Below are 21217 nucleotides of genomic sequence, written 5' to 3' on the forward strand. Positions count from 1 at the left end.
GGTCAGGAAAAATCTGCAGATAGCAATACTAAATTAGTCCCAAGTATATATTTAAATGGATATGTCCTCAGTATTATTATTCCAAATTATTTATATACAGTATTATATACCCTATCTCCTAAAGTGGAAATGTATCCGATTCAGAACAAGGGTGAATAATACAGATGATTAAATACATAATGAATAGTGCTTACAGCTCTATAGCAAAAACATAAACAGTAATCACAAGATAAATTAAGAGAGTCCTACTGTGAGCCTACATTCTACAAAGATAATAGCTATAAACAAATGATAAAGAAATGAGTAACCTATTTGTATATTGACTATTTCTTAGTCCGCATTACTAAACAGTAATTTAAAAAAAGAAATGCCCAGAATACTTACCTTAAATCTGTGCTCAGGTGATGTGCCAGGTTCTAAGTCTTCTCGGACTGGAGGGTGTAAGTGTACTTCTTCTAGTACCCACATTGCTGTCCGATGATGAGCACAGTTTTCATTGGCTGTCCATCAGCAGGGTGTTCACAGGTGCTGAAGACTCCAGCAGCAGTGTGATATCTTGTCAGGGTGGAAGCAAATAGTTGGCAAGGAGCCCAGAGGTTCACTTGTTGGCAGACTAAGGTGTGCAAAAAAGGTATATACAGTGTATATATATATATATATATATATATATATATATATATATTATAAGTGGTATAGCATAATCATACAAAGACTATAATATCACACTAAACAGCGCTAATGTTGAGCAGAGATAAATGTGCATGCGGCCAACTTCACATGAAAAAGTCCTTTTTACAAAAAGTGGTGATAAATTCAGAGTGTAGTTCAGACAGTGTCCACCAGGTGTTTGTAAAGCAGATTCTCAGTGTGCACCTTCCACCAGTCAATCAGATCCCACCATGTGATGACACACTCCCCTCAGGGGGTTAAACTCACCAGAACTAGGTAGTAATAAGCCTTCAAGGAAATAACAACCAAGCCACAAACTGCTGCTACCACCACTCCGGAGGATTCTCAGATGATCAGGGCTCGAAATTAAATCAACAAGAAAAGAAAAGCGCACATAGCGTAATCCTGTTTATTGAGTAAAATCCATCACATCACACAAAAATCCCCCCTTCAATAAAGATTCGTACATTAGCATTGCAATCAACTAGGCACATCATAAGAGGCGTTTACGTCACCGCAGTAGACAAGTCACCGGCTCAGCTGTCCAGGAGCCGCTATCCACTTCCTGGTTCAGTATCAGGCTGCGGTGGAACGCAAACGTCACTTCCAGCGTTGTGTATGCCACACTCTGACGCGTTTTGTCATATCCTGACTTCAACAGAGGGCCTCTGTTGAAGTCAGGATATGACAAAACGCGTCAGGGCGTGGCTTACACGACGCTGGAAGTGACGTTTGCGTTCCACTGCAGCCTGATACCGAACCAGGAAGTGGATAGCGGCTCCTGGACAGCTGAGCCGGTGACTTGTCTACTGTGGTGAAGTAAACGCCTCTTATGATGTGCCTAGTTGATTGCAATGCTAATGTACGAATCTTTATTGAAGGGGGTTTTTTGTGTGATGTGATTAATTTTACTCAATAAACAGGATTACGCTATGTGCGCTTTTCTTTTGTTGTTGATTTAATTTCGAGCCCTGATCATCTGAGAATCCTCCGGAGTGGTGGTAGCAGCAGTTTGTGGCTTGGTTGTTATTTCCTTGAAGGCTTATTACTACCTAGTTCTGGTGAGTTTAACCCCTGAAGGGAGTGTGTCGTTACATGGTGGGATCTGATTGACTGGTGGAAGGTGCACACTGAGAATCTGCTTTACAAACACCTGGTGGACACTGTCTGAACTACACTCTGAATTTATCACCACTTTTTGTAAAAAGGACTTTTTTTCATGTGAAGTTGGCCACATGCACATTTATCTCTGCTCAACATTAGCGCTGTTTAGTGTGATATTATAGTCTTCGTATGATTATGCTATACCACTTATATTATGTTTTAAGTATAATTTTAAACAGCTGCTCTCTGGCTTTTTGATTCCGTGCCTTTTTTGCATACTAGCAAATTGGACGGTTTTATATTTTTATTTTATTTATCCTTTCTAATTGTTTCTGCTGTTGAGGCTGCTTCTTGCCCTGGCGCTGAGTGGTGTAATTTAGGGCCCGCACTAACACCGGTTTGTCCATATATATATATATATATATATATATATATATATATATACACACAGTATCTCACAAACGTGAGTACACCCCATTTTTGTAAATATTTTATTATATCTTTTCATGTGACAACACTGAAGAAAATACACTTTGCTACAATGTAAAGTAGTGAGTGTACAGCATGTAAAACAGTGTAAATTTGTTGTCCCCTTAAATTAACTCAACACACAGCCATAACCACTTCCTGGCCAGCCGCCGCAGTTTTACTCGGCTTGGCACCCGCAAAGGCTCCTGACAGAGCGAGAACCGGCATCTGTAAACACACACCTGGTTCTTTCAGGGGAGTAGAGACAGATTGTGTGTTCATACTATGTATGAACACCGATCTCTCTCTCCTCCTAGACAGTCCCACCCCCCCACAGTTAGAACACATTGAGGGAACACAGTTAACCTCTTGATCACCCCCTAGTGTTAACCCCTTTTGCCTGTGACATTTATACAGTAATCAGTGCATTTTTATAGCACTGATCGCTGTTTAATTGTCAATGGTCCCCAAAATTTGTCAAAAGTGTTCAATTTTTCCGCTGTAATATCACAATCCCGATAAAAATCACATATCACAGCCATTACTAGTAAAAAAAAATAATAATAATAAAAATGCCATAAATCTATCCCCTATTTTGTAGACGCTATAACTTTTGTGCAAACCAATCAATATACATTTATTGCGATTTTTTACCAAAAACATGTAGAAGAATACATATCTGGCCTAAACTTTGTTTTTTCGAAAAAAAAATGTGGGATATTTATTATAGCAAAAAGTAAAAGATATTGGGGGTTATTTATGAAAGGTAAATCCACTTTGCACTACAAGTGCACTGCATGTATACTATGAAGTGCATTCACTGTAGATCTGAGGGGGACATGCAAGGAAAATAAAAAACATAATTTTAGCTTGCACATTACTGGATGATAAGAGCTTCCCCTCATTTCAGATCTTCCTCTCAGATCTACAGCGATTGTACTTCCAAGTGCACTGAAAGTGCACTTGTAGTGCAAAGTGGATTTGCTTTTTATAAATTACTCCCATTGTGTTTTTTTCAAAATTGTCGCTCTTCTTTTGTTTATAGCGCAAAAAATAAAAACCACAGTGGTGACCAAATACCACCAAAAGAAAGCTCTATTTGTGGTAAAAAAAGATGTCAATTTTGTTTGGGTATAGCATCGCACGACCGCGCAATTGTCAGTTAAAGCAATGCAGTGCCATATCGCAAAAAATGGCCTGGTCATTGAGCAGCCAAATCTTCTGGGGCTGAAGTGGTTAAATGTCTAAATGGCTGGCAACAAAAGTGAGTACACCCCTAACTGAAACTGTCCAAATTGGGCCCAATTAGCCATTTTCCCTCCCCGGTGTCATGTGACTCGTTAGTGTTACAAGGTCTCAGTTGTGAATGGGGAGCAGGTGTGTTAATTTTGGTGTTATCGCTCTCACTCTCTCATACTGGTCACTGGAAGTTCAACATGGCACCTCATGACAAAGAACTTTCTGAGTATCTGAAAAAAAGAATTGTTGCTCTACATAAAGATTGCCTAGGCTATAAGAAGATTGCCAAGACCCTTAAACTGAGCTGCAGCATGGTGGCTAAGACCATACAGCGGTTTAACAGGACAGGTTCCACACAGAACAGGCCTTGCCATGGTCGACCAAAGTTGAGTGCACTTGCTCAGCATCATATCCAGAGGTTGTCTTTGGGAAACAGAGGTATGAGTGCTACCAGCATTGCTGCGGAGGTTGAAGGGGTGGGGGGTCAGTCTGTAAGTGCTCAGACCAAACGCTGCACACTGCATCAAATTGGTCTGCATGGCTGTTATCCCAGAAGGAAGCCTCTTCTAAAGATGATGCACAAGAAAGCCCGCAAACATTTTGCTGAAGACAAGCAGACTAAGGACATGGATTACTAGAACCATGTCCTGTGGTCTGATGAGACCAAGATAAATGTATTTGGTTCAGATGGTGTCAAGCGTGTGTGGCAGCAACCAGGTGAGGAATACAAAGACAAGTGTGTCCTGCCTACAGTCAAGCATGGCAGTGGGAGTGTCATGGTCTAGGGCTGCATGAGTGCTACCGGCGCTGGGGAGCTACAATTAATTGAGGGAACCATGAATGCCAACATGTATTGTGACATACTGAAGCAAAGCATGATCCCCTCCCTTCAGAGACTGGGCAGCAGGGCAGTATTCCAACATGATAATGACCCCAAACACACCTCCAAGATGACCATTGCCTTGCTAAAGAAGCTGAGGGTAAAGGTGATGGACTGGCCAAGCATGTCTCCAGACCTAAACCTCATTGAGTATCTGTGGGGCATCCTCAAACAGAAGGTGGAGGAGCGCAAGGTCTCTAACATCCACCAGCTCTGTGATGTCGTCATCGAGGAGTGGAAGAGGACTCCAGTGGTAACCTGTGAAGCTCTGGTGAACTCCGTGCCCAGGAGGGTTAGGGCAGCGCTGGAAAATAATAGTGGCAACACAAAATATTGACACTTTGGGCCCAATTTTGCCATTTTCTCTTAGGGGTGTACTCACTTTTGTTGCCAGCGGTTTAGACATTAATGGCTGTGTGTTGAGTTATTTTGAGGGCACAGCAAATTTACACTTTTATACAAGCTGTACACTCACTACTTTACATTGTAGCAAAGTGTCATTTCTTCAGTGTTGTCACATAAAAAGATATAATAGAATAATTTAAAAAAATGTGAGGGGTATACTCTTTTTTGTGAAATACTGTATTTGAACACATCACCATTTTTCTAGGTAAATATATTTGTAAAAGTGCTATTGATATGAAATGTTCACCAAATGATGGTAACAACCCATTCAATTCATATATACATATATATTCTGTATATACTGTATATATACAGTGCTAGGCCTTGCCACTGTGAAAATGGATATAGGAATGACACAGGGTTCGCACTAATGCAGAGTGTGGGGCACTGAAGTCTTTATTATGAGCGGAGAAAACTGTACAGCTTTCTCCAGGTTTTGTGATAATTGTCAGCAGAACTCGACACAATCTGAAAGTGTGTAACTAAAGTTAAATGAAAGATCAAGTAGAACAGGATTCTATGCTTTTTGTATGGGTGGGTGTGATATATGAGGGGGGCAATAAGTCTAGAAATATATTAACTGCCATTGCTAACTTGTTTTCAAAAGATAATGGCTTTGATGCTGTCATCCTGAGTCTAAAATCACTACTTAATCATTGATATGGAACAAGCATTCAGGTAATAAAGTCTGAAAAGGCTGAACATCCATAATGGATATTTGTTATAGCTTGGGAACTCATAATTTAGTGAAACAAGGATCAGAATGACCGTACAGATCCAACATCCTTATAAAAATCATCAATGGATATCAGTTCAACTGTGTTAAAGCTAAACTTCATATTCACCTTTGTGTATGCCATGGTGTCTGAATAGTAGAAGCATTCTTAGGTAGACCAAATTGCTTCTCCCCACTGTGTGCTTCAGAAGGGGTGTACACATGCTGTGGCCGCAGCTGGAAGAATACCCCCAGGTGAATTAGGCTGCTCTGCATTGCACGGGCTTGAGGCATGGTGATGCTGCATTTAGGCGGTTATAACAGATGGTGAGGAGGCAACATATCACCTAAGTAGAGATTGCTTTTCAGAGGAGCAGCAGTTCTTGCTACTATTATGAATGAGCCCTAAAAAAAGCAGTTCTGATCATACAGGATTTGGGGGGGGGGGGTCAGGATTAAAAGTAACAAAGTAACATACATACATACATACACACAATGAAAAATTGCAGCATATTTCCTACACTTAAACTGCTAGGTACTGCACTGTAGGGGGCGGCGGAGATCTCAGCACTCGGGAAGAGACCTCCCCCTTTCACTGTTTTCACTGTCTGATCAAGCTTCCGCTAAGCTGATGTCCAGTTTGGCTGCACCCCTGATGACCTCAGATGGTACCCCTGCGTGCCACAGCACCCCAGTTGAGATGAGTTAAATGTTAGTGGAAATAAAACAAAATATCATGGACAGCGCTCAGTTGTTTTTGCAGTACATCTTAGCAAGCACATAAAAAAATGTGTTTTTCTGCCAGAAATGCCATCAGCCATTAAGCTCTGTTGTCGGCCAACAACACTGTCAGCCCTGCTTGTTGTCTTTTGCTATACTACTCAACCACTCCCACTCTCAGGTCTCTACAAGATAATCATTCTATGGTTCAAATTAACAACGGCTCTAGTTTTCTGATACAATAAAACAGTTTTATGCACTTTTAAACAGATTTAACAAAATGCTTCCAATGGTATATTAAACAAACCAAAAGGAACACATAAAAGAAGTTATTTTCTATGGTTTATATACGCGTTAAGCTAGCTTTAGACATCAGAGGACAGCCAAGTTTGTAGGCACACAATGGCCTCCGAATACCTTTTTTCTAGCCTTGTTTTGAAAATCTTTCCATAAATATACTTTGGATTGCACAAATGGGTATGTTTATGTCAGTACAGGTAGGAATATACATACAGCTCTGAGGTTAGTTTATCTCAGTCGAAGCAATAGTAATAGACCAAAAATATCCAATCACTTGTTCTCCCAACAGCAGTCACAGCAAGATTTCTGATGAAATCTCACTAAGGCCCCATTCACACTAGCGCGTTTTTTGATGCATTTTGCATTTTGCAGAAATGCACGGGAATTTTTTAACATGGGTTCCTATGGAACATGTTCACATCAATGCTTTTTTGTATCTCTGCGTTTTTGGAAAGGGTCGGGGACTTTTTTTCATGCAAAAAGCAGCGTTTTGCATGTAATGGTTTTCAATGGACAAGCATCAAAAACGCAAGTGCAGCGTTTTTGCAGCGTTTTTGCAGCGTTTTTGGTGCGTTTTTGCCGTTTTTTTTTTTGTTTTGTTTTTTTTTTGTAATTTTTTTTTAAGACTGTAAAAAAAATGAAAAAAAAAAAAAAACGCAAAACGCAAATCGCGGCAAAAACGCGGCAAAAACGCGGCTCAAAAACGCGGCTCAAAAACGCGGCATGCATGAAAAAAAAACCTCCAAAAACGCTCAAAAGCAACATGCATAGGTGTGAATCGAGCCTTAGGCTGGATTCACACCCATGCAGTTTTAGTGCTTTTTGCATTTTGCAGATTTGCACTACAGTCCATTCAACATGGTTTCCTATGGAACACGTTCTGTAGTGCAAATCTGCAAAATGCAAAAAGCACTAAAAATGCATAGGTGTGAATCCAACCTAAGACGACGTTGAGCTAATTGGGGTACAATTATACGGTGGCTATCATAACTTTTTAATAAGGTATATCTGCTCCAGCATTATTTTATAGAAGCAAATGGATGTAAAATTCTACACTTCTATTAAAATGGATGAAATTACTTTATCTTATCAGATTTACAGGAACAAATCACAAGTAGAAAGTTTCTAAAAACAAAACAACTTCTATATGACCTCTAATTTTAATCATGTATTCAGGTCTTGCTACACTCCAAGGTATTTGCACCCATGCTGCCAGTCGCTTATTTATGCCCAAGTATGCAGTCTTCATTCTTTATGTAGAATGAATGGTGTCTTAGCAGATGTTGTTCCAAAAATCTATTAAAGGAAAGCGAGAGTGAAAGCTTAGTAATACAAGCCTTAGGACTTCCCGCTGGAGAAATTAGTTCAGGGTTGTTTGGCACATTTTTTTTTTTTGCTAGGAGCTGAGAAGAAATGAAATTAAATTAAACTTGGTGGGTGAAAAGGTCATGCTTTAGTTTAACCCCTATTATTTCTTTCATCCATGCTAAAACAAAAACAGCCATTTTAACTGTAAATTAACAAGCAAAGCAATTCACAATCAAATTAGTCGGTCAGCCCATTTGATATAAGCAAAATAGTAATGTATAGTTGTTTCAGACAAAAAAAAAAACATGATTATACACAATATACATGGAATGTTTAAAACTTCTTATGAGATAGAGAAACTTTTTGTTTGTTGTACATTTTATGTTTTCTTTGATAACATCGTGCAAAAAGCAACAGCGTGTTCTAAACCAAACAACCAGCCAGTTATCAGTTTCCTGAATTTATTTGACTAAAGTAATTAAAGCTCACTTGTGATTGGTTGTAAAGGTCGCTAAAGCAGGCCATTGATACCCAATGTATTTTGATAGTTGCATATTTCTATAATTGCTTCCAAGAGCCATCTCACTGCTTGCATCAGTCCTCAGGACTCTTGAAAGCAGTGCTGCTGGGATGTTTTCATAAAAGCTATGTACAGCACCCTACCACCAGTCATGATCTGCCTGCACTGCACAGAAGAGAGAAGCGCAAAGACCCAGGGATGACAATACTGGCTCCAAAACAAGGTGTGTAATGAATAAAAAACAAGGTATCTATTGAATTAGACAGTAAATATGATGCTAAAGAATTTATTTTCCAAACATATGTAAATAGCCATGATGTATTCTCACAGATACCATTTGTACATTATTTATTAACTGGACAATGTAGAAACGTTGTACATTTCAACCATTTACCATTTGTACATTGGAACCATTTTCCTACCCTGCCTTATAATAGGCAACATAGCCCTTAAGGGTGTGTTCTTACCTAGTTGTTGAGGTATCAAGCATGTTAGGTGCATTGGTGTGATATGGTGCCATTGATTTGAATGGCACCCCAATGCGCCTTGTGGACAGACATGCATGGCAGCACAGCATTTGGAAATACACTAAGGTGTGGTGTGCTGCCAAAAAATTAGAGTAGTCTGTTATTCAAACATGTGTCAGGAAAGCAATCAGAGAGTAATCTGTTATTCAAACAAAGAAGTTAGCAACAGGAGAACCCAGAGATGACAAGACAAGACTTTCATAAACAAGCTAGGTGAGGGTACAGCAGCAAAGTAGTGAACACTAGCACAAGCCAAGAGTTCTGGGCTTGTGATCTTCAAATAGGGTGCCACCACCAACAAATAAGGACAGAGGATATGGAACAGGCCATCCTATCAGTGTGGATGCCTCTCACTGACCAATTAGAGCACAGGACAGGCAAAAGATAGTGCCTGGCTGCTGCAGTCAATAGAGATGCATCCTGCCAGCCAACCAGGGTAGAGGAGTATAGGTGACAGAGCTGTGCAGAAAGATTGCTATGCTGGAAGAGAATGGCTGAGCATTCAGCTAAAGGGGCATCTGAAAGAACAAGATAATAGCTCACTGTCTTAACAAGATCAATTTACCTAAGGCCAGTCCTAAATGTATTTAATTTAAATATCCCACATCCCACAGAGAACATCCCACAGATGCTTTATGGATTGAGATCTGGATATTTTGCAGAGTGGCAGGATGCATTGTCTTGATAAAGGAGGCCACTGCCATAAAAAAAAAAAAAAAAAACATTCCCATGAAGGTATGTACTTGGTCAGCAACAATGTTTAGATAGTTGGTGCATGTCAACTAACATACACAAAAATGGCAGGACCCAAGGTTTCCCAACAGAATACTGCCCAAAGCATCAAAGCTCTACCTCCATCAGCTTCCTTCTTCCCATAGTGCATCCTGGTACTCTCTCTTCCCAAAGTAAGCAACTCACACATCTGCACATCCATATGATGTAAAGGAAAATTTGATTCACCATACCAGGCCACCTTCTTCTATTACTCCATGGTCCAGTTCGGATACTCATGTGCCCATTATAGGCACTTTTGGTAATGGACACGGGTCAGAATGGGCACCCTGACTGGTCTGCACCTCTGCAGCCCCATACAACAAATTATGATGCCAATTTTTTCTGCTTTCAACACATCATCTTTTGTGACAATAGGTTTTCTTGCTGCCTAATATATCCAGTCACTTTCAGACGCCATTGTAATGAGATATTAGTTAAGTTATTCACTTAACCAGTCAGTGGTCATAAGGTTATGGCTGATTGGTGTGTAACATCCCACTCATTAAAATACATGTCTGTGCAAAACATATCCTCCTCTGGCAATAGGTATAGAACATTATGGCCCATATTTAATTAAACATAACCGATGCCTAAGCTAACCTTTCATTCTTAAAATGCTAGTTGCCTGGCTGTTATGTTGACCTTCTTGCCTCAGTATCTTGACCCACAACATGTATGCAGTTAAGGGCTTCTGCATTCTCCCTGACAATTCAAATCTGCATAAAAAGTATGTAGTAGGTCAGAAAAGCATCCAGGCAACTAAGATTTTTTCCTGATAACTTCACTATAGAAACAAATGCTTCTGTTTTTAAACGTGATATTGAGATTTTCCTAAGAAAAGAACGAAAGCTGCACTCCTAGACTTATATTACTGCTCTTATCCAACAATTAACTGCAGTCAGAAAAATAAAAGAGGATTTTATTAGTTACTATGAGATCATACCATGTGCACATTGCTTATTGCCTCCTTAAAAAGGTCAAACTATACGCTTATATGAGTTTTATAGCCTTAAAGCACGATACAGCCCTACATTTCACCATGTAGCTTTTTATGTTATCAGATTCATGTGTAAGCATAAATAAACATGTGTCCCCGTATACATGATTATATAATATATACAGTATAACCAAGTTATACTGCATTGCAGCACCTGGTATTGTCATTTTCTAACCAGCAAGCTGTTGAATCTGGCAAGCATATTTGTGTATTTATCAAAATGAATAGTTTATTCAGAATCTGACTGAAGAATTTTTTTTATAACACTTTATTAGTTGTTAAACATGTAATGGGACTACTCTTTGTACTTGAAACATGTAACATATAAACGACTATATCATTTATTAAAAGAAAACAGTCTGTCTATAAATCAGTTTATTATACACACTATTTCATCTTTTATGTCAAGTGAAAAGAAAATACAATTATGGGAACTAATAAATGTGCAGCTGCTGCTTCTAGCTGCCAAATGATAATGTCCTTTAACCCCTAGCAACTCAAACTAGTTGCAATGAAAACTTTTATCCACATTCTTTTGCAGCTATTAATTTTCATTATGATTTGGAGACAGTAAATGTATTGAGATATTCATCATTATTAAACAGTGAAGCATGCTCATTTTACCTATTGCATTATTATACGTCTAACCTTTAACAGTGAGCTGTATTTAATTCAATTAATCCAGTGCCGTTCTGAAATAATTATACTGTTATTGTTAAATGGCAATAAAAAAATACTTTACCGGTAAGAATAACATCAACGAGAACATGTTCATTTGTGGGATTCTTAAAAGAGATGATGACGGAGGCCAAACTGCCAACCCTAGCACTTATGCTTGCTGGATCCATAGGTTGAGGAATGAGGCCAACTCCAGCCACATTGAATATCCACTCTTCAAGCTGTTGAGATATAATATTTATCATAAAAATAAACATGTACCTGCAGAAAATGGCAAATAAAGATAAATAATATGTTCTGAATCAAAGTAAAAGACTTGAACGCATGACCCACAAAATCTAATGCTACTATGATTTGTTGTGTTTTGGCAGATGTAACATTCTAAGGGGGGCAGCATATGTATAGCAACTCTGTGCATTGACTTTTATGATAATTTCACATTCTTCCTCTTGTACATTTAGCAACAGTATCCAAAGTTTTTAAATCCCATTTGAATTTTTAGTTTAGCCCATGTTCACACTGGGCCAATTTGGATCCTATTACCAATAATGGCACCGTCCGAATCAGTGTGACACCGCACCGATTCCCAAAAGTAGTTCCTGCGCTACTTTTGGCAACTTTGGGGGCAATTTGAATAGACTGTGCATGAACCTACATGTCTATCTGTCATCGGCCCCAAAGTCAGACTGAATTTCCATTTTGAAATTGTGCAAGTTCAGTTTTCATTACATGTTTGCATTCTTTTGAGTCCTGATTAGAAATAGCCTGCCTATGTAACTCCTCCAGTTACCATAAATGTACAATTGTAATATTAATGTGATACCTACATAACCATGTGTATAAAAAACTTCAATTGCGTCATAATTAAACAGAACAGTTATATGGAAAGATGCAGCATGTAGCTTTTGTGTCCGTTTCCTACTGCAGTAGTTATTATTAATTTGGAACCACTAATCAATATGAGGATAGGAGTTGTCTATCTATAAAATTTCATGTCAGTGTGAACGTGGGCTGAAAGTGATTGTAAATGTCATTTTTTTTCCTTTAAAATAACATTCGTCCATTTGTCAGGTCCCCCGTCAGCACTCCAGGCTCCTAACCCTGCTGAGTGCACCCATAACAAGCCGCTTGCTATGGAGACACTCATTTAGGCTGGCTCCTGAGCCTTGCTGTCTGTGGCTATGCGTCTGCTCTATCTCCCTTGTCACTGGCTGCAATTGACAGCAGCAGGAGCTGCTCTCATGCACATCGCTGGATTGATATCCAGCTCAGGTAAGTAAAAGGGGGGCTGGGGGGAGGGATTGGAACTGCATGCAGAAGGCTGTTTTACCTTGATGCCTAAAATGTATTGAGGTAAAAAAAAAACCTTCTGCCTTTAGAACTACATTAAATCAGCTAAATACATTCCAGGTGCATCAAAACAAAGTGTGTGCAAAGTCTTTTGGTTTGTTATCTTAAAGGGGTTGTAAACCCTTGAGGCTTTTCACCTTAATGCATTCCATGCATTATGGTAAAAAACATCCTGTCATGCAGCAGCCCCCCTAGAGCCCCCCTTTTACTTACCTGAGCCCCATAATTCCCGCAATGGGAATGAGCACACCAGTTCTGGCCAGTGTTTCATTTCTTGATTGGATAGATTAATAGCAGTGCAGTCATTGGCTCCCACTGCTGTCAATCAAATCCAATGACGCAGGCACCGGGGGGGGGGGGGCGAGGCCGAGTCCTGCTGTCTGTGTCAATAGACGCAGCAGTAGGACTTGGGAGAGCGCCCGTACGGGTGTCCCAAAGGAGAGCGCTTCTCTGACCGGGCACTCCAGAAGAGGAGGAGCCACGAGCGCTGCTGAGGGACCCCAGAAAAGGAGGATCAGGGCCACTCTGTGCAAAACCAACTGCACAGAGGAGGTAAGTATGACATGTTTGTTATTTAAAAAAAAAAAAAACAAGGGTTTAGTAACCCTTTAAGAAAGCAGCCACACCTAGAGAGGAAATGCCTGTCCTCTGCCAGCACATTGTAAAGAAGTCTTGATTCTATGTGAAAGTAGTAGTCCTCTGCAAAGGCTCAACAGACCCCCTGCTTAGTCCGACCTACAGCTCTGCAGTCAGAAAAGTTCATGGTTTTTGCATATTTAAGAATTATAGATCTGACCCTGTGGTGGGGAGGGGGTGGGTGTCATAAAGAGAAAACTGTAGCAATAAGTAAAAAAAAAGTGGGTATGTTTTATTTTTTTTGGCAGCCCTTTTTAAATTAATAGAGCTAATGTGTACTTACAATTATCCATTAAACTTTACCACTACTAGATCTGCACATCACTTAGGTGTACCTTATCACACAAGGATATATTCTTGCAATTAAATCAGCTGCTTTACACAAATGTATATGCAATGGTATGAATGTACATCTGTGTATATATTGTATACCTGTAAGAGCATACTCAATGATTGGGGGGTTGTTTGTACTCAGAGCCCTGGTTACAGCTCCACAGCTGATGTCTAAATAAAATACAATTTCCACCTGATAAGCTCTGCTACATTATTCAATTCTGTCTCCCCCTTGAAGTATTACTAAACCCAGGACCCTGCATTCACAATATCTGGTTTCCCACAGTACACAGAACATGAAAATGCAATTATTTTAGTAAATATAAACTGCTAAATACCCTTTCTCATCAGCAGTATATAGCAGTCTTGTGACTTCTATCAGTGTGTGGTTACAGCTTGTAGGAGAAGTTTTCGTTCTACTCTGACCGTCCTATGAGGCTGCAGGACCCCTGACCCTCTGTCTGGACAGTGCTGATTGGCCCTGTGCTGATCACATGCAACCTCACAAGAACAAAAACAACTCCCTAGCAATATACACCAAACTGAGCATGTGCAAAGTGACACAAAGGCTCTGTTCTATCAGGAGATGAACTGGGGACTGTGGAAGAAGAGGAGGATCAGAGAAAACATGATCAAACAGTCTTTTTACACAATGTGGAGGATGAACCCCTTTGGTTCCACTGTTAGTATAACAAGCATGCTTTACTGCATATACAGACTGATATTACTGTTGTGGGTTTAGTAACACTTTAATGTTAACTAGACAGACAACTAAACAGTTATTAAGCACTCTGTAGCTGATAAATAACAACTCTTGCAAATGAAATTATTATTATTAACAAATTATATAGTGTCAACAGTTTACGCAGCACTTTATATTGTAGTGGGGGGACAGCACAATTACAGTATAGTTCAATACAAAAGAGACAGGAGGGCCCTGCTCGTAGAGCTTACATTCTAAAGGGAGGGGGTGGTGGTACAAAAGGTAATAGATGCGGGGAATGATTTGATGGGGTTATTAGGTGGGTATGGGATAGACTTCCCTGAATAAGTGAGTTTTCAGGGATCTCCTAAAGGTGGATAGGTTAGGGGCTGATCGGATATTCCGGGGCAGGGAATTCCAGAGGATGGGAGAGGCTCTGGAGAAGCCCTGAAGACGAGCATGAGAGGAGGTAACAAGGGAGCTAGAGAGCAGGAGGTCCTAGGAGGAGTGGAGGGGATGATTTGGGCGATATCTGCAGATGAGGTTGGTGATGTAGCTGGGGGAGATGTTGTGGATGGCCTTGTATGTTGTTGTTAGAATGTTGAATGTTATACGGTGGGGTAGGGGAAGCCAGTGAAGGGATTGGCAGAGAGGAGCAGTAGTCACGGATCGGTTAGTGAGGTGTATTAGTCTAGCAGCAGCATTCATAATATACTGAAGGGGGGATAGCCTGCGTAAAGGTAGGCCATTAAGGAGAGAGTTGCAGTAGTCAAGGTGGGAAATAATCATGGAGTAAATAAAGAAAAAACAGAGAGAATAAGAATCTCTCAAGAGGGAGAAAATTATCCAGAACAATGTCTTACAAAAAACAAAACAAATTTTATTGTACAGAAAATTACACCACACAAATGGATACTACAAAAATTGCACAAGAAGGGCTATGGTAAGTGACTATCACAGACCCTATAAAAATAAAAATAAAATTACATTTGTCGTTAAAAACAAGGGAACCGCGGCAATACATACCACATTCAAACACCATTCACCACTTATGAATACTGTGGATAGATATTCAGGCTTTTAAAGCAGCTATTATATTCGTTTTTCAGGTGCGTGGTATAGCAGGGATGTGGGTATGTGTGGATGGGAAGATTAGAAGTCCATATATGGAACTGATTCAGTCCAAAGTAGATAATAGAGCAGGCTGGGACCAGCAGTTTAACATCAAAAGAGCAGTATATGTGACTGGCAGGTAAGTCTAGTAAAGGTTGGCATAAAGACAGCTGTATAAGTGGCAGAAGCAGGCATGTGGAGTCAAAGCAGCAATGGGAGGCATATTAAGCAACATTAGAGCGATACATCTCTCACCACTCTGTCGGCATCCAGCATCCACAGACCGCCGTGCATAGCTCCAAGGAATGGCTTGGGGGGTGAGTCCATGTGGAGCCATCTTCCTGCCTGAGATTCACTGTTCTCGCTGCGTATTGTGCACCGCCAGTCACAGGGCGTGTGTATAGAAAAAAACGCACCACCGGTCACAGGACGTGTGTATCGAAAAAACGCTGGTCATCAGCTGTTGGATCCCAGCTGATCGTCCATCCACAGCATGCACGTGGTTCTGGGAAGACGTGCTGACGTCACATGCTGACGCGTTTCACCAGCCAATGAACGCTGGTTTCTTCAGAGCCATGGAGTAAATAAGTTGCTTTATGGTGTCATTAGTCAGGAAGGACTATAATTGGAGGGATTGGGGAGAAAGTGACAAGGACTACTCCAAACAAGTCCTACCTCCCCATAGAGAAGAAGCTCATCTCTGGCGGGCTCCGCCGTTGCAGCAGACCCCAGACAGATAGAGGAGACTTTCACAGGCATTATCATACTTACCTCACGGGCTCTTCTTTGCCCCTCTTATGTTTCAGCAATTCTTAAGTTGTCGCTGGGAATCAGTATTTATCCCCGGGTACCATTAACAACCAATACCTCTTTTTTCTATAGAGTTGGTGGGTTCCATTTGAGTATTAGTAATTACATCACTCCTTAGGTGCCCCACAGCCATGGATGGGAACTTCTACCCACCTTAGTGATCCCTTTCTGTCACCCTCCACCCCCCTTCCTCCCCTCCTCTTCTTTCCCTTCCCTTTCCCCCCTTTCTCTCCCCCCCTTTTTACCCCCCTCCTCTTCTTTCCCTTCCCTTCTCCCCCCTCCCTCTTCTCCTTTCTTTATTCTTTTTACACATTCTTCCTTTTTATACCCTTCACTGTGGTGGCATACGTTCTACTATAGTTTATACCCTACACCAACACTCATGATATATTCTTCTTTTACATTAGCCTGTCTTGTCAACCCCCCGTGCTTGCCCCAGGGGGAACACCCGATTTGGGCTTCTCACAACTACCGTCTATGCCAGAATGGGCAGTGGTTGGTTAGTGTATTTACAAAACGTGTTAATTACTCCAATATTATGTTATATGACCTTGTACTACACCTTATCAATATATGTATGTAATTTTGACTGTTTTACCTTTTTAGATACTGTATTTGGATGCTTCCTGAGGAAGCGGCATTGCCGCGAAACTGTTGAGGCTTACGTTCTTAAGTATATTAACTTGCCTTCATATACTCATGCGGGCTCTTCATATTGCTATTTTAGAATATATGTTGTTTGGCAAAAATTCTCAAATTGTCTTGTTGTCAATCTCTATCTCTATATATTTTTTATCATTTGTAATTTAATAAACTAGAATTTTATCTATATTGTATGTCTTCATGGGGTACCACAATAGTCCACATTCTTCTCTATGGGGAAGTAGGACTTGTTTGGAGTAGTCCATGTCACATTCTCCCCAATCCCTCCAATTATAGTTCTTCAAGGATGATGGTACCCGTAATTTGAATAATCCCCATTTCAAATATTGTGGCAACAATTTGTGATTAGTCAGGAAGGGTCGAATTCTGGAGATGTTGAGGAGGTTAAGGCAGCAGGATTTAGCCAGTGATTGGATGTGGGGCCTGAAGGAGAGGTCAGAGTCAAGGATTACACCCAGCACCCTGGCATGTGTGGAGGGACCAATGGTTGTGCTGTTGATCTTAATGGTAAAGTCATTGGGGGGGGACCGGGAAATATTACAAGCTCGGTTTTAGAAAGATTGAGTTTGAGAAAGTGGTGTGACATCCATACCGAGATATCATTCAGTAAGTTTGAGATCTGTGAGGAGATCGAGGGGGTGAGTTTAGGGGTGTAGAGATAGATCTGGGTGTCATCGGTGTAGAGGTGGTATTGGAAGCCACGGGAGATTATCAACTGGCCCAGGGAAGAGGTATAGAGCGAGAATAGGAGGGGCCAAAGGACAGAGCCTTGGGGTACCCCAACAGAGAGAGGAAGAGGAGTAGAGGAGATGGAGTTGTAAGTGACACTGAAAGTGCTGAGATAGGTAGGAGGAGAACCAGGATAAAGCAGAATCACAGAGGCCAAGGCAGTGTAGTTTGCTGAGGAGGAGCAGGTGGTCAACTGTGTTGAAGGCAGCAGAGAGGTCTAAGAGTATGAGTATGGAGTAATGGCCATTGGTTTTAGTAGTTAGTAGGTCATTGGTGAGTTTTAGTAGGGCAGTTTCAGTAGAATGTTGTGGATGGAAGCCGTACTGTAGGGGGTTGTTGTCCGGACATGAGGTAGCAACTCGTTCGGTCATGGACAAGGCGTTTGATGAGCTTAGAGGCAAATGGGAGCAGGGAAATGGGTCTCCTTGCGAATGGTGTCGATTTTGCTTTTGAAATGGTTGGCAATCTGTTGAGCGGTAAGCAAGTTGGTGGGTGGGGCAGTTGGGGGTGAAGTAAGGAATTAAGGGTAGCATTGCACTATTAGGCTGCACACTAGATTTTTTTAAGCTAAAAAAACTGGAAAAAAAAGCTGGATAAAAAAACGCTGGTAATAGCTTTTTGTAGCAGCGTTTTAGGAGCGTTTAGGAGCTTTGGCATTTTATTGGCTTCACACTGAGGTGGTGTGAAAACCGCCTCCCATTCATTTCAATGTGACTGTTCACACTGGGGCGGTGCCCTTGCGGGACGTTAGGAAAAGTCCCACAAGCACCATCTTTGGGGAGGTCTGTATACAGCGCTCCCAAAATGCCTTGCCCATTAAAATGAATGACCAACGGTTCCAAAGCACCTAAAAAGCTAGAAAAGCTATTAGTAACATTTAGCATTGTTTCTGCTGAAAAAACGCTACAATTTTTTTTTTTATTTCTGCTCCTAGACTCTGAAGCTCAAAAAACGCTAATAGCCTAAAGTAGTGTGCATGGACACATAGGATAACACTATTTAGCTTCTAGCTTCTAAGACAGCCCTCAAATTTTCCACTCGCCTACTCGCATTTTGCGAGTGGAAAATGAGGGTTGGCAAGGAGCTGGGCTGCCTGGGAGTGGGGGGCGAGCACAACCAGCAGGCTGGGTTAATCAGGATCCATTCTCCCAGCGATCGCCATGGGGAAAGAGAGCATGGAGAAAAGGAGAAGTTACAGCTTACATTACAATTGCCTCCGCTCCACTCGCCGTCATACACAGCCCCGCCTCCTCCTGACCCGGAGCCTGTGATAGACAGAACGCATCCCAGCATTGTGTCTATCACTGACTCCGTGTCAGGAGGAGGTGGGGCTGTGTATGATGGCGAGCGGAGCGGAGGCAATTGTGATGTAAGCTGTTCCGGCGTGCTATCCCGCTCTGTGATCCCGCCGCTCTCCTCTTCCTCCACTCATGATCTGGATGCCCTCTCTCTTCCTCTGTCCAGGTGAAGCTGCAATGATGGGCACAGTGAGGTTGCAATAGTGGGCACAGTGAGGCTGCAATGGTGGGCACAGTGAGGCTTCAATGGTGGGCACAGGTGAGGCTGGGATGGTGGGCACAGGTGAGGCTGCAATGGTGGGCACAGGTGAGGCTGCATTGGTGGGCACAGGTCAGGCTGCAATGATGGGCACAGGTCACGCTGCATTGATGGGCACTGACAAGGCTGCATTGATAGGCACAGGTGAGCCTGCATTCATGGGCACTGGTGAGGCTAGCTTAACACATTGAGAACACTAAAATAAACAACCCCCAATAAACTATTTGTTAAAATTCTTACCCCAGCACTTGCTGTTTACAGCTCTTAATGCTGCTGGTTCCTGCTCTCTCGTGCTGCTTCCCTAAACGTCTGGTCTGCACAGGAAAGAGTTTACAGTGGATAGTGCAGTTTCCAGCCAGTCTGTTAGCTTGGAGAAAGAAGGATGAGGTGGAGGGAGGAGCAGGGGACTGCCTTGCTATCCTAGGCTACAGGTGTTGTGTGTTTCTATTGATGCGCACAGAGTAGGGAGATGGAGTTCTAGTCCCTGCATGGAAGAGTGGCTCCATATGAGGCTGCAAGACAAAGAAGCCACCCTGAAACAGGAAACCTAGGGCAGCGATCAAGGCACTGGCTTAAACAGCAACATAGGCAAGAATAGAGCCCCCGTTCACATTGACGCGATTTGACATGTGATTTGACAGATCAAATCGCAAGTCAAATCGCAGCCTATTGCCAGCAATGGCACCATCCCAATCAGTATGATGCCAACTTTGCGACGCCGATTTCAAAAAGTAGTCCCTCTACTACTTTTGGCAACTTCGCGGGTGACTCCAATAGACATCTCTGCATGAACCCACACAGTTGTCTTTCAAGTCGCCCCGAAGTTGGACTGAAATTCGGCTTTGAAATTGTGCAAGTTCAGATGAAGTCGTACAATTTTAAAGCCGTGTTCAGTGTGAACGAGGGCTAAAAGATAAAGAAGGTGCATATTCAGTAAGTGATTAAACATGCTGCTAAAAGTGCTTAGAAAACTGAAGGTTTAACATTACATTAGACATACTGTATGTCAAAAAAAGCTTAAAGTGTTATACAAAAGTTTACAAACACTATCTTTAGGTTTGTCAGCTGGAAGAAAAGTGAACTTTTCCTAAAAAAATGTATTATTTCAAGTAAAGGTCATGCTAGCCTGACATATGAGGATATTGCTACAAATATATATTTTAGTATTTGCTTTGTATTGATTTTGGCTTTTTTGTATTATCTCTAAACGTCTTTTCTAATTATTTTCAAAAACCCATTTCAAGCCATTTACAAAACCTGTCAGTTTAATGGAAAGTGTTGGTGTGGCTATGAAATATGTTATGACTTTGAACAAATGATATTTTTCCACTTCAAATAAGTAGTCAGGCATTCCGACTCAACATGCATAGAGGTGCAGTTAAAAGGCTAAAACCTTTCACAGCTAGTGGCCTTGTACTGATTAGCTAGTGTGGTCCACATGGAATGACAGCAACTAATCAATAATCTTTAACAGGTCAGTCCCCAAGCAAAACACATGTATTGAAGCATGCTCAGGCAGGCATTACCTTTGCATTAATATAAAGTAAAAAAATCTAATCAGAAAAAAAGATGTTACATTTGAAAGAAAGTGATTTTCTCACAGGTACACATGCTGTATTCAGATGAAATAGAAACAGACATGAGCCACGTGTTATGGTTTTCTGTCACTATCTCACTTCTACCTCTATTGGGCCTGTATTATCTTTAGATAAGCTGTTCAACAAATAGTCTGCAAGAATTAATCTTTTTTTTTACTGTGCTCTAGCCCTACCATATATGCAGGGCAGGACTTAGGGTGGTGGGGGCCCCTGGGCTTGAGTCACTTTCGGGCCCTACCTTCTATACATTACTTTAAATAGAAAAAAATGATACATACACAAGCTATGTATTAGAGCTACACAATTCAGGATAAACTGAGAATAAAAATAGAGATCACAATTCTGAACAAACAACTAAACAAAATTACATAATTTATGTAACTGACAGGTGGCACTGATGTCAGATGGCACTGATACGTGG

At 41.2% G+C, this 21217-nt stretch overlaps 1 protein-coding gene across 2 annotated transcripts in view; it reads right to left on the reverse strand.

The window, feature by feature from the left end:
* Window positions 1-21217, reverse strand: part of CFAP47 (cilia and flagella associated protein 47) — a 769322-nt gene that overhangs the window by 147146 nt on the left and 600959 nt on the right. For both annotated transcript variants that reach the window (XM_073614843.1, XM_073614844.1), the window contains exon 57: window positions 11369-11525. In XM_073614843.1, coding sequence (XP_073470944.1) covers window positions 11369-11525 — 157 coding nt within the window. The remainder of the gene's footprint in view (window positions 1-11368; window positions 11526-21217) is intronic.

Source organism: Aquarana catesbeiana, linkage group LG02, assembly GCF_042186555.1.
Source record: "Aquarana catesbeiana isolate 2022-GZ linkage group LG02, ASM4218655v1, whole genome shotgun sequence".
Lineage (NCBI taxonomy): Eukaryota > Metazoa > Chordata > Amphibia > Anura > Ranidae > Aquarana > Aquarana catesbeiana.